Consider the following 15,056-nt stretch of genomic DNA (forward strand, 5'->3'; position numbering starts at 1 on the left):
AAAATATGAGGTCCAAAATTGCGCACAGTGCTCTTTCTGAGATGTAACCAGAGATTGGTCCATAATTGGTATGATGTCCTTGCTCTCACATTCTATAATCCTTTTCACAAAGCCGCATTTAGGGTACTTGTTAAAACTTATCTCCCTGACCAAGATTTTCAGACACCTTCCTTAATGCTGTAACTCTGTTGGGTCAGTATCAAATTTTGTCTGATAATACATCTGTGAAGCACCACTTTAAGGATGGCATATATGCATCCTGTTGTTGAATTCTTAAAAGCCTTACTAACCCCACACAGACACACAACAGCGGCTATTATCATATTCAATGTGTTAAACTTGTAATTTTTCTACATTATAATACAAAAGTGATAAATGTGCCATATTACACATGCACCTATTGTGTAACTCCTCCCTACTGCATCTATCCCAGTTTTGCTGCTTAACTCGGCAGTTTCAAAGAAACCCCTCTCAGCCTTTGTGCTCCATTTCTCAGTTCAAGCATGACATTGGTTTTCCAGTGCAGCAGACATGTGAAGTTTTTTTGATTGTTGAGACAAACTAACAAATAGCTGTTCACATCTTAGAATCATAGAATCCTTACAGTGTGGAAGCAGGCCATTTGGCCCAACAAGTCCACAGTCACTCTGTCCTTCTTTTTAGTGTACTATGCTCTTAAAGATCTAACGTTAGAGGAACATTCCGTCATACCCCATCTTTCCAAACTAGACATATCGCCATTAAATCCTGAAATGTGGTGATTAACTGATTATATTGTAATGGAAATACAAACCCAGCAGAGAAATAATTATTATTCATTTGCAGACATTATGTAATAAATTAGTCATTGCTCCCTTTTAGGATATGAGATTGAAACTTTGTTAGTTTCATCTTTAAGTTTTAATCTGCATGCCTTTTTGCAAATTTCCGACATAGTTGTCTGCACCAGCTGTTTGCCTGTGACAGTTCTTTATATATATTCATTCATTCATTGTAATGTGTTGGGACAGACTCCTCCGTACTAAAACACTGGAAAATTCCACTCACTGAGCTATCTGAGCACTCAATCCTAAAAACGGCAAAAGTATTTTCTCAGTTGCTATTATTTAAACCTTTGCAAATAATCAGTGATTTCACACTGTGCATAAAACTCAACATGTTAACATGCCGTTGTGTTATTGCAGGATGGGAACCTGATTGGAGGAATTCAAAATAGAAATTGAATGAAGGCAAGGTAGAAATTTTGAGAGGTGCCAAAACATCTGGGTGGGGGTTGAGTTATGATTCTTTAAAATAAATCCACTGAATACATGGAGTTCTAATGCATTTTATTTCACTTGTTATGAAATATACAAATTTTCTTTGAATAATTCTCAGTGTTTAACAAGAAAGTAATTTGACAGTGAGAAATTAGGCTGACACATGTACCTGCTTGATTTTTATGCGTGTTCAGGGTAAAAGCATGTTAAAGGCAAGAAAAGACCATTTGACCCAAAAAGCTTATCGCACTCATTTCCTCTCTCCTGCTAAGTGTAAAGCTTCTTTTTAAAAACGCCAAAAAAATCGGCCAGAAATTACTGGCAAGTATTATAACTATAAGGATGCATTAAGTTATTAATTTGTTAATTCATATTAATTAATTATTTTACAGTCAATGGAATGAAAGATAGGAGTTCGGACTGAACAATTTGCACAATTCTACCATTCGCCTCCCCGATGTCATTAAAAGCCTGTTGTCTCATTGAGGTTCCTCGTCAAAATTAATAGCTATATGAGCTTGCTGGTTTTAAGATATCTCTATTACTTACATGTGGGACTGATAATTTAATTTTGTACAGAACCCAGTGAGCAACATGATTGATGGTTCTCAAATGAAGTTTTTTTTTTAGATTAGACTAGACTTACAGTGTGGAAACAGGCCCTTCGGCCCAACAAGTCCACACCGACCCGCCGAAGCGCAACCCACCCATACCCCTACATTTACCCCTTACCTAACACTACGGGCAATTTAGCTTGGCCAATTCACCTGACCCGCACATCTTTGGACTGTGGGAGGAAACCGGAGCACCCGGAGGAAACCCACGCAGACACGGGGAGAACGTGCAAACTCCACACAGTCAGTCGCCTGAGTCGGGAATTGAACCCGGGTCTACAGGCGCTGTGAAGCAGCAGTGCTAACCACTGTGCCACCGTGCCGCCCACAAGTAAGGTGGCACAGTAAGGCAATAATGAAGCTTAATCCAGCAGGTAATGAATTATTATTTTGTACCCTTTATTTATATTGTTAGTCTTTTTGTTAGTTTTGCCATCCACACTTCAGTTAGCATTGGTAGTCAAGAATTTAAGATTTGAATCTGTTTTGAGATACTCTAAAGAGAATCACTCATTAAAGTGCAAATTAGATCAATCACTGGCAGAAAATGGCATTTTGCAAGATACGTAATTTAAGACATTACCTGTTCAGTGTGGCCTGCTTGGTATGAAAGAAATTACCTTGGATTTGTGCTTTAAGAAGCATGTAAGGTACTGGGGATTTCCTCTCATCAGGTCCTATTAGAGACTAATTGATAGAGAATAATTGAGACAAGAAATCACCAGCTTCATTGTATATGCATATATACAGATGCTTCATTTTGGTGTTTATTTTCACTTGTTTATAATTATTAACTCTGATTCTACCATCTTGCTTTATTATACAAGTGTGCAAGGTTTATACATCAACAAAAGACCTCAGTTGTGTTACAGTATCATTTAGTAATGTGCGTGTTCTTTCACTAATTGCTTAACATTAAGTTTTCTTTCAGATTCTTTGATTTTGGAGATAAATCTGCCTTCCTAAAAGATGGAGTAGTACCTACTTTTAGCACATATTCAACAACAAGAATAGGCATGTAGTGTAACAGGATGCAGAGTAAAACTCATTTTGTCCTATTTGAGAGTGTGGTGCTGGAAAAGCACAGCAAGTCAGGCAGCATCCAAGAAGCAGGAGAATTGACGTTTGGGACAAAGGCGTTCATTCTGTCTTATTGTTGGCTTAACTAAAACCTGAGAGCTATTTTTCCTTTCCTGCACCAGCCATAGGTAGATTGAGACTATCTAAGCTATTAATTTCTGCAAGTGGCAGAGATCTTTCATCGAACTTAGCTGATTCAGTCCCATCTTCTAGAGCAGAAATAACAGCGTGCCATTGTCCTCCCAAATGAAAGATTTCAAATGGATTCAATTATACAGTACAACCCAGGACAGATGGTGAAAAAAGCATTTAATCATTTTTTTAATATTTGAAAGTAGTTAAAGCCTACATATTTTTTATTACATTGTCTGACTCAATTATTCTGTCTTTAAAGTTTGAGAACTTCCATTGTTTAAAATGAGGTGTTTCCACAAGGCTGAAATCACATCTTTATTCCTTTGAAGTACGTGCTTCTGTTTTTGATGTAGTAAAAGTATGTAGCCGATAAAATATCCTTGTAAGCTTCCGTAACATGTAATAACTCAAAAATGTCCAATTCTACATAAATGATTTGGATGCGAGCATAAGAGGTACAGTTAGTAAGTTTGCAGCTGACACCAAAATTGGAGGTGTAGTGGACAGCGAGAAAAATTACCTTCGATTACAACAGGATTTTGACCAGACTGGAGTTGGGCATAAATGCCAGGCCAGTCAGCAATGCCCACATCCCATGAGTGAATTTTTTTTAAAAAAAGCTATATTTGTTTGATTTGGGGGGTTGGTTAGCTCAGTTGGCTTGATGGCTGGTTTGTGTTGCAGAATGATGCCAGTAGCATGGGTTCAATTCCTGTGCTGGCTGACATTACCATGAAGGGCTCACGTTCTCAACCTCTCCCCCTTACTTGAGGCATGGTCACTCTCGGGTTAAACCATCTTAGTTAAATCATCACTAAGATGACTTTTCCTTTTATATTCATTTGTTTTACTGGCATTCCTCCCCACTCAGTTTTATAAAGACCAGTGCATGAGCCATATTGTTCCAATGCAGTTTGGATAATTCATTTTGGCTTTTTCTGGAGGCCCCCAGAGTAACAAGCCAGTTTTCACCAACTTGAGTCACTCCATGTGACAACAAGAAACAGCTGAGTATACGGGATGAAGCAAAAGCTTTGGTCCCTGAAACCATCTTGACTGTGTGCTGAAAAATTTGTGCTCCAAAACTAACCATGCTCCTAGTTAAATTGTTTCGGCTCATGTACAATGTTGACAGCTTGCCAACAAAAATGGGAAATTGCACAATTGTATCCTGAGCACTCTCAGCAGGACAAATCCACTCCAGTTAATTACCATTAGTCCACTGTCAATTTATTAATAAAGTGATGGAAGTGTTAGCTAATGACACTTTATCAGGTGTATTTACTTGGGGTTTTGCCAGTACCATTCAGACCTCATGACAGCCCAAAATGGACAAAAGAGCTTAATTTCAGAAGTGAGTTGAAACTGACTGTCAGTGATATCAAGGCAGCTTCTAATTGAGTGTGCATTAAGGAGTCTGAATAATATTTGAAGGCAGTGGGAATTAGATTAGATTAGATTACTTACAGTGTGGAAACAGGCCCTTCGGCCCAACAAGTCCACACCAACTCGCCGAAGCGCAACCCACCCATACCCCTACATATACCCCTTACCTAACACTACGGGCAATTTAGCATGGCCAATTCACCTGACCCGCACATCTTTGGACTGTGGGAGGAAACCGGAGCACCCGGAGGAAACCCACGCAGACACAGGGAGAACGTGCAAACTCCACACAGTTTGTCGCCTGAGTCTGTGGAAAGAGTCTCCCCGGGAGAAATCACTATTAGCACAGCGGAACATGATTGTGATTGTTGGATTCCAGTCATCCATCTCTAGATTATGCTGCAGAAATTCTTCAGGGTAGTGTCCTGGAATCTGTATTCTTCAGATATTCTCTATCAAAAGGTCAGAATTCAGATGTTTATTGATCAGTGTACAGTAATTGATTTGGTCTGGTTCACAATTTTTCAGGTGAAAAAGCGGTCTATGCCCACAAACAGCAAAACCTCGACACCATTTTGGCTTGGTTTGCTAACCTGTTAGTAGCATTTGTTCCACAAATATGATAGCTAATGACACCCTCCAGCAAAAGAGCAGAACTACTACCAGACATCCAGTAGCATTATTGTCACTGAATCCTCCATGATCAACACCTTGAGGGTCATCATTGACTAAAATTGCAACTAATCTAGCTACATAAGTTCTATTGCTACAACAGCAGGCCAGAAGCTGGGAAAACTGTGGTGAATAACTCACTTCCAGAATCCACACAGTCTTGTCACCATCAATATGACTGAAGATGGAGTGTAATGGAATATTTACCACTGGTCTAGAAAGTACACCTCTAAGTGTGCTCCAGAAACATTATGCCATCCAAGACCACGCAGCCCACTTTATCAACCCTCTATCCACTGCCTTAAACATTCACTCTCTCTATCCATGGCTGCATTATACACCATTGTCAAGATACTCGACAACCACTCACCAAGGATTTTCTGACAGTGTTTTCTAAACTTGCAAAGTATTGTGTGGAAGGATGGGGGACATGACCACCTATAAGTCTTTCTTCACATTGCTCACTATCCTTTGATGGAAGTATGTTGTTTCTTTGTTGCTGAGTTAGAATCCTGGGACTCTCCAAAAGCTTTGAAGGTATATCTGTGCTTCTAGAACTGCAGCAAGTTGGTGGTTCCCAATGATTTCTATGATGCTTAGAAATCAGCAATAAATGTTGACCTTGTGAGAGAGACCTGCATCGTACAAATCAATGCAAGTATACCCTGAAACCAAGTCAAACCTGTTCTCAACAGTGTATGAGATGTGCAGGCAATTTACCAGGAATCATTGTGGTCAAACTAGAAATATCCAAACTGCAGAAAGCACATTAATATATGGATATCTGCTGCCCATCTTTGCCTTCTGTGGTGATGTCCTAATTTCCAGGTGGGGCTTGGGTTTGCTGAAAGTCAATTTCATTACTTTCACAATGGAAAAGAATATTTGCAATGTCATTATTCTCAGACAATAGGAAATAAGGAAGTTATGAGGATGAACCTGTATGAAACATTGGTTTGGCCTCAACTGGATTATTGTATTCAATTTGGAACACCACATTTGAGGAAGGTTTTGGTGAGGGTACCAAAATAATTTATGGGAATGATTGCACAGGTACAAGAGTTCAGTTCCAAATGTCAAAGCTGGAGTTCCTGTACTTATAGAAGAGAGGAAAAGCAGGAGATTTGCTAAGGCTGTTCAAAGTCATGAGGGACCAAAGAGTAGACAGAGAAACCATTGTCATTCGCAATGAATCACAAAAAGCTAACATATAAGTTCAGCAGGTAATAGGGAAGACAAATATAATTGACCTTTTATTTCATAAAGTATGGAGTAGAAAGTATAGAGGTCTTGGTAAAACTATACAAGGCCACAGTTTTGAACAGTTTTGGTTCCCTTATCTGAGGAAAGATGTACTGACTTTGAAGGCAGTCCAGAGAAGGTTCACTAGATTATGGAAGGTTTTTTTGTGAGGAGAGATTGAGTAGGTTGGTCTTGTACTCATTAGAGCTTATAAGAATAGGAGGCGATCTTATTGAAACATATAAGATTCTTAGGGGATTTGACAGGGTTGATGCAGAAAGATTGTGTCCCTTGTGGCAGAGTCTAGGACCAAAGGGCAAAATATCAAAATAAATATTTGCTGATTTAAGACAGATGAGGAGAACTTTCTTCTATTGGGGGGAGTAGATCTGTGGAATTCTTTACTTGAGAGGGCTCTAAATGCTGGATTGTTAAGTATATTGAAGGCTGCGATTGATAGATTTTGTTGTGGTTCTGCTCGCCGAGCTGGAAGTTTTTGCTGCAAACGTTTCGTTCCCTGGCTAGGGAACATCATCAGTGCTGTTGGAGCCTCGTGTGAAGCGCTGCTTTGATGTTTCTTCCGGTATTTATAGTGGTTTGTTCTTGCCGCTTCCGGGTGTCAGTTTCAGCTGCAGTGATTTGTATGTGGGGTCCAGGTCGATGTGTCTGTTGATGGATGTTCTTGCCGTTTCCGGGTGTCAGTTTCAGCTGTAGTGGTTTGTATATGGTGTCCAGGTCAATGTGTCTGTTGATGGAGTTTGGGGATGAATGCCATGCTTCTAGGAATTCTCTGGCTGTTCTCTGTCTGGCTTGTCCTATGACAAACAGGAAGACAGCTAACAATCCGCATCCATGAACATCAGCTAGCCACAAAACGACACAACCAGCTATCTCTAGTAGCCATACACTCAGACAACCAGCAACATGAATTTGACTGGGAAAACACCACTATCATAGGACAAGCCAGACAGAGAACAGCCAGAGAATTCCTAGAAGCATGGCATTCATCCCCAAACTCCATCAACAGACACATTGACCTGGACACCATATACAAACCACTACAGCTGAAACTGACACCCGGAAATGGCAAGAACATCCATCAACAGACACATCGACCTGGACCCCACATACAAATCACTGCAGCTGAAACTGACACCCGGAAGCGGCAAGAACAAACCACTATAAATACCGGAAGAAACATCAAAGCAGCGCTTCACACGAGGCTCCAACAGCACTGATGATGTTCTCTAGCCAGGGAACGAAACGTTTGCAGCAAAAACTTCCAGCTCGGCGAGCAGAACCACAACAACGGATACCCGAGCTACAAATCTTCAATCAGATTTTAAATTGATAGATTTTAATAAGGGATTTGAGGGTGAAAGGGATAAGGTAGGACAATGAAGTTGATTATCTGATCAGCCAAGTTAACATGAAAATCGTTTAGTGCAGCAAGTGTCTAGAATACAGAATAGCTGCAAGGTTAATAGAGACAGATTCAACCGTGGCTTTCAAAAGGAGTTGGATAAGGATCTCAAGAAACGAAATGTGCTGCATTGTGATGGGAGAGTGGGACTGACTAACTGAATTGTTCTTGCAGAGAGTTGGCATGGACTCAAAGAACTGAATGGCCTTCTAAATGCAAGAAGATTTGAACACCATTGAATAATTTTTATGGTTATCATAAACATCATGTATTTTATTGGAAATTAGATGCAGTTGTCAAGGTTTAAATAGAAGTCTGACAAACTGACAAATTGGCACCTGTGATAATTTGCAAAGATCATCAATGCTTAGGTTGCCTGGTGAAACGGACCTGAATGAGTGTCATTTTCTATAAAAATATATCAATTGTTTACTTTACCATCTTTAAAATATTAGCATATTATCATCATATTGTTTGACAACATTATTTAATAAAACTTAGTTTTGTGCAAAATACAACTTTAAGATGATATGTCTAGTGAAGAATTGAAAACATTGGTTGGAAAATTCCCAAGCACTCTTAATTGTATCATTATGATTGCTTTTTTATGTGAAGAAACCTGCTTTATTGGTATCCTAAAAACATGTTGGGGTTCTGGGGAATTGAAATATGCTGAATACGACCCCTAACTTTTCAATAGAAGGGATTTGAAATTAACCTTTTGCCAAAGTGGGATTCTAACCCATGGATCCAGAGCATTGGACTGGATTCTGGATTACTTGTCCAGTGACATTACCACTACATCATCATCTCTCCCTCCCTTAACATGAAAAAAAGACTAAGGATAATGTGTTGAGTGAATTTGTAATGAAAGGAAAATTTGCCTTAAAAAGCAGTGTTGTATCTAATCTCTCTGCCTCTTTCTCTCTGTGTCTCTTTCAAGAATTTTGTGTCTGTTCAATTCTGTGATGCAAGAACCTTGATGTAATTCACTCAAATTCCATTTTTACATATTTGTCCTTTTAAACGCTATTTCTGTCTTCTGTTGTTTTTTTTGTTAGGTGGATCATTATTTTGCTTTACTGGTCTGTGCACTTATTAAATGGGGAGAGATGTTTGTTTCCATGTCACAAATCGGAACATAGTGTTTTATGTCCTGTTTCTCATTGCTGTCAGTGGAATGAAGTGGGAGGGATTCCATTTGTTACCTAATCTTTGACTTAAACGGTTGACTTTACTCTCAAGATAAGTTCTGTATAATATGCAATCCTTCATATTCCCTCCATGTGAATGGAACAATGGCACATTCCATGCAAACTTATGTAGAGGAAAGAACAGATGCAAAGTGAGCATGAATATTTTAAATATCAGACAGTACTTGTGTGAAATGGAGTTTGTGTGTCAGTAATATATTGGAGGCATCACACATTTCTTTTAAAAACAGCAATGCTTGTATTTTTACTGCAAATTCCTGTTAGGCCATTTGAAATAATATTGATTCATTTCAACTCCTAATATTGTGAAATAAAGGAATTATGTATCTGTGCCTGTTTTATGCATTTTTATCTTCAGTTGTGAAGCACATTAAGTTCTGCTTTCTTTGGGAATATCCCTCCTTTATGCTCCACCTATCTTCTGAATGTTTGTGTATGTGTGAATTCAGCTGGATCAGCATAGGCTTGAACCCACGCATTGTTCATTTTCAGAAGTGTGAGCTAAAGCAAGCTGACATTCTCCTTGCTCAGCAGGGCAGTAAACTGGTGTCTGTCCTTGATGCATAATTAATGCAGCATGTTTTTGTTGCAGATGGCTAATAGCTAGCAAGGCACACACATGACCATGATGGCTCAGTTTCCCACAGCCATGAATGGTAAGTAGCTCGTTGTTTATTTTGCTTTGATTGCAACATAATTAGAAGTTGAAAGAAATTTTCATGAAACTCTGTAGATAGATGTATATTATACATTGGCTTCAGCTATATCTTAAATTTAAATTATATAATCAAAAATATATACATGCTAAATCAGACTCCATGAAGTATTGGCAGTGTTTTCCATAGTAGAATTGTTTAAACAGCTTCTAGTGAGTGAATTTTATTTCACTTTATTAAAATGTAATCATCCTTCGATCGTATTTCCAGGTTCATTCTAATGAAAGTATTAATCTTCTTTTTCTTGCATTTTTATTGTGTAGTTTGTCATGGTTTATCTCATTTACTTTTTCCTAACCCATCCTTTGCACTATTACCTTGTATAAAGAGTGCTAAGTAAGGCCAAAAGATGCATTCAATCATTATTAATAGCAAGATCAATGATTATTTTCAAACAGCCTCACTCATGTTGAATTTTATAATGCGGGTTTTCTGTCTTCGTGATTTAATTATCATCAAACATTTAAATATTTTTTTCCTTCAGTCTCTACTTGGTTTAGACTTGGCATATGTTAGTCTGGTTGGAAAGCTTCACTGCTTCATGATTGTTTACATGTGCCACAGGGCTTTGGTAGCATGGGAAGTATTCTGTCAGAAATCCAATGATAGCAAGTAACCACTTATTAAACACTCTTGGCAGCTGTCAACATTGTAAACAGTGAGCGTCATTTCTTTACTACTGACTTAAAACTCCATGCTATGTTTTGAACAATTTTTTTAAAAACAAACTGTTAGTTGTGATGCATTACCGCTGAGTTCGTAGTTTGATACAAGGTGCATTGAATCCTTAGCACGCCATACTGCTTACAGATCTATTATTGAGTTGATTGACTTTGGAGAAAAAGGGTTGATGAGCAAAATGCAACTGATATTATGAGTATGAACTTTCAAAAGTATTTAATGAAGTGTCACATTATGAATATGTGAGCAGAATTGAACCCCATGGAAAGAAGCGGCATTGACTGGATACAAAATTGACTAAGGCACAGAAAGCTAGAGAGTGATGATTTTTTTTAATCGGCTGAAGACATGTCTGTGTTGCTGTCCCCTAGAGTTGATTTTGGGATCATTAGTCTTTTTGATGTCTGTTGATAACCTGGACTTGGGCACAGAGGCTATAACACCAAATCGTGTAGATGACATAACTGCTCCAAATGTAATATCAGTGAAATTGTAAGCACCAAACATGGTGAGGGAATAGTCAAACAGGCAGACTTGAGGTGGATGAGATTTAAACCAGAGAGGTGTGAAGTGACAGAGTGCGGTAAGAATTATGGGGGAGGTAAATGGTAAGTTTTAAAAAGGGATGCAGAAAGAAAAGCACTGAGGGAAGTACTTTGTCAAGTCTTTGGTGGCAAAGCAAGTTCAGATGTTAAGACATTTAGGATCCTTGTCTTTATGAAGCAAAAAGGAAGACAGTTGTGTTGATTAGGCTTCAGCTGGAACATTGCAGCTAATTCTAGACCCCAAACATGAAGATAGGGCGTCAAGGTCTAAGAAAAGGTATATAGGAGATTTTGTATAATATTTCCATACAAGGAAGTCTTCAGACCTGATGAGAGGGTAGAGAGACTGGGTTTGTTTTCCTTGTAGCAGAGAAGATTACAAAGATACTTAGCAGTAACATTCAAGATCATGAACCAGTAAATGTTGAGAAACTGTTTCGTGTTTTCATGGCAGATGAAAGGGCATAGCCTTCAGGTAATTGGAAATAGGAATCCGGTAACCTGAACAAAAACATTACTGCTATGGACTGCCTGGAATGATGTTGGATGCAGATCAGTAATCGCTTTCAAAATGGAATTGGATAAATCCTTGAAACAGAAAATATTGCCAGAATTTGGAAATAATCAGCTGAGTGGGATTAATTGTACTGTTCATTCAAAATGAAAACAAGTATCATGGGCTTAATGGGCTCTTTCTGTGCTGCACCCTTCTATGATTCTACATAACACACATGATTATATTTGAAAATTGGAGTTTAATTGTTTCCTCAAATAACAACTACCTGAAGACTTATCCTTAAAATGCTTTACCAAGATACCATGTTTCAAGAACATAAATAGCAAGAATGGATAACTATGGCCAGCCAAACTGGCTCCCCTATTTAATATAGAATATTCATGAGCTAATCTTTTGATTTAGCTCCACTTTTATGCTTGGTCCCTCTACTTAATTCTCTGAGAACCTGACCTACACTAAATGATGGAACATTCGCAGCTCATTGTGCTAGAGAAGTCAACACTCTGAACCTCCTGAATGAAGAAACTTTTTGTCATGGCTGTCCTAAATTATCAACCCTTTTAACCTGAGATTATGTGCTCCTACATTGTACGTTGCACAGCCAAAGGAAAAAGTCTCTGTTTAGCCTGTCAAGCTATTTATAATTTTGTGTTTCAATGATGACAGATTGTAAACTCTAGAGAGAAAATACACTCATCCCAGGGCCCATTCAGGTGAACCTTTGCTGCATGGCCTTGAATGTGATTAAATCCTTTAATTAAAATGGAGGCCAATACTGGGTGGGGTCCTAGCAAAGCTTTGTACAGTTGTAACAAAACTTATTCTTGTACTGTACTTCAATCCCTTGCAAGAAAAGCTAACGTCGTTTTCCTTACCAATTGTTTGCTGTATCTGCAAACTTGTGCAACTACACCCAAGTTACTCTGAACATCAACATGCCTTTTAAACAAAATGCTGCTTTTCGGTCCTTGCTATCAAAATGATCAACACTGCACTTCCTGACTTAATACTCCATCTATCATCCTGTGCCCATTCTAAATATAAATAATGAGTGGCATGGATAGGGTGAATAACCAAGGTTTTTTCCCCAGGGTAGGGGAGTCCAAAACTAGACAGCACAGGTTTAAGCTGAAAATGTGTTGCTGGTTAAAGCACAGCAGGTCAGGCAGCATCTCAGGAATAGGGAATTCGACGTTTCGAGCATAAGCCCTTCATCAGGAATGAGAGAGAGTAGCCAAGCAGGCTAAGATAAAAGGTAGGGAGGAGGGATTTGGGGGAGGGGCGATGGAGGTGGGATAGGTGGAAGGAGGTCAAGGTGAGGGTGATAGGCCGGAGTGGGGTGGGGGCGGAGAGGTCAGTAAGGAGATTGCAGGTTAGGAGGGCGGTGCTGAGTTGAGGGAACCGACTGAGACAAGGTGGGGGGAGGGGAAATGAGGAAACTGGAGAAATCTGAATTCATACCTTGTGGCTGGAGGGTTCCCAGGCGGAAGATGAGGCGCTCCTCCTCCAGCCGTCGTGTTGTTATGTTCTGCCGGTGGAGGAGTCCAAGGACCTGCATGTCCTCGGTGGAGTGGGAGGGAGAGTTAAAGTGTTGAGCTACGGGGTGGTTGGGTTGGTTGATCCGGGCGGCCCAGAGGTGTTCTCTGAAGCGTTCCGCAAGTAAGCGGCCTGTCTCCCCAATATAGAGGAGGCCACATCGGGTGCAGCGGATGCAATAGATGATGTGTGTGGAGGTACAGGTGAACTTGTGGCGGATATGGAAGGATCCCTTGGGGCCTTGGAGGGAAGTGAGTGTGGAGGTGTGGGCGCAAGTTTTACATTTCCTGCGGTTGCAGGGGAAGGTGCCGGGGTGGAGGTTGGTTTGGTGGGGGGGTGTGGATCTGACGAGGGAGTCACGAAGGGAGTGGTCCTTGCGGAATGCTGATAGGGGAGGGGAGGGAAATATATCCTTGGTGGTGGGGTCCGTTTGGAGGTGGCGGAAATGACGGCGGATGACACGTTGTATGCGGAGGTTGGTGGGGTGGTAGGTGAGAACCAGTGGGGTTCTGTCTTGGTGGCGGTTGGAGGAGCGGGGCTCAAGGGCGGAGGAGCGGGAAGTGGAGGAGATGCGGTGGAGGGCATCGTCGATCACGTCTGGGGGGAATCTGCGGTCCTTGAAGAAGGAGGCCATCTGGGCTGTGCGGTGTTGGAACTGGTCCTCCTGGGAGCAGATGCAGCGGAGACGAAGGAATTGGGAATATGGGATGGAGTTTTTGCAGGGGCAGGGTGGGAGGAGGTGTAGTCCAGGTAGCTGTGGGAGTCAGTCGGTTTATAGTAGATGTCTGTGTTGAGTCGGTCGCCCGAGATAGAGATGGAAAGGTCTAGGAAGGGGAGGGAGGAGTCTGAGACAGTCCAGGTGAATTTGAGGTCGGGATGGAAGGTGTTAGTAAAGTTGATGAACTGTTCAACCTCCTCGTGGGAGCACGAGGCAGCGCCGATACAGTCATCGATGTAGCGGAGGAAAAGGTGGGGGGTGGTGCCAGTGTAGTTGCGGAAGATGGACTGTTCCACATATCCTACGAAGAGGCAGGCATAGCTGGGGCCCATGCGGGTGCCCATGGCAACTCCTTTAGTTTGGAGGAAGTGGGAGGATTGAAAAGAGAAGTTATTCAGGGTGAGGACCAGTTCAGTCAGTCGAAGGAGGGTGTCAGTGGAAGGGTGCTGGTTGGTTTAAGCACAGGTTTAAGCTGAGAGAGCAAAGATTTAAAGGGACTTGATGAGCAAGTTTGTCATGCAGAGGTTGGGGCATGTATGGAATGCTAGAGGGAGTGGAGGAGTATGGTACAATTAGGACATTTGATTTTTAAAATGCATCTGGATAGATACATGAATAAAAAGGGTTTAGAGGGAATTGGCAAAATGCTAGCAAATGGGACAAGATCACTTTAGGATATCTGGTCAGCATGGAAGAATTGGATTGGAGGATCTGTTTCTGTGTTGTATATCTCTGATTCTTTGACTCTATCTGTCCATAACTGTGTTTGTTAACTCCCATCGATAATCAGCAAAAGTGAGGACTGCAGATGCTGAAGATTAGAGTCAAGAACGTGGTGCTGGAAAAGCAGGTTAAGCAGCATCCGAGGAGCAGGAAAATCAATGTTTTGGGCATAAGCCCTTCATCAGGAGGATGAAGTTAAGCTCAACAGCTACTGTGGTATCAACATCTAGATCAGTAAAATATCACATGTCACAACCAAGTTAAACAGCTTTGCCATTTTCCCAACTGAAATCAACTCAGGTAGCATATTTCCTATTCTATTGAAACATTAAAAAAGTAAAGATTAAGGACTTCATCTTACAATTGGACACCTTATAGCCTTCTGAGCTCTCCACTCAAATTGTTTTTAGACGTTGAGTGAAGGTAATGATTCAGCTTTTGTCATTTATAGATCCTCATCGTCAATATTTCATTTCTTCACTTGTTCAAGTAAGGCTTTCTTATCCACACAGATCATCCCTTTTGTCACTTAAATTTATTTATTCCGTGATCCTTCGGGGTATTCTACAACTTCAGGTAACTTTCCGTTACCAAC

At 40.5% G+C, this 15,056-nt stretch overlaps 1 protein-coding gene across 6 annotated transcripts in view; it reads left to right on the plus strand.

Annotated features, from left to right (window-relative positions):
• The window catches only part of itsn2b (intersectin 2b), a 199,066-nt gene that overhangs the window by 38,186 nt on the left and 145,824 nt on the right, over nucleotides 1-15,056 (plus strand). For 5 of the 6 annotated variants that reach the window (XM_060851287.1, XM_060851286.1, XM_060851284.1 and 2 more), the window contains one exon: nucleotides 9,618-9,681. The exons of the other annotated variant lie outside the window; for it this stretch is intronic. In XM_060851287.1, the coding sequence (XP_060707270.1) occupies nucleotides 9,645-9,681 (37 nt within the window). In that variant the 5' untranslated portion in view covers nucleotides 9,618-9,644. The remainder of the gene's footprint in view (nucleotides 1-9,617; nucleotides 9,682-15,056) is intronic. 6 annotated transcript variants of the gene reach the window in all.

Source organism: Hemiscyllium ocellatum, chromosome 3, assembly GCF_020745735.1.
Source record: "Hemiscyllium ocellatum isolate sHemOce1 chromosome 3, sHemOce1.pat.X.cur, whole genome shotgun sequence".
NCBI lineage: Eukaryota > Metazoa > Chordata > Chondrichthyes > Orectolobiformes > Hemiscylliidae > Hemiscyllium > Hemiscyllium ocellatum.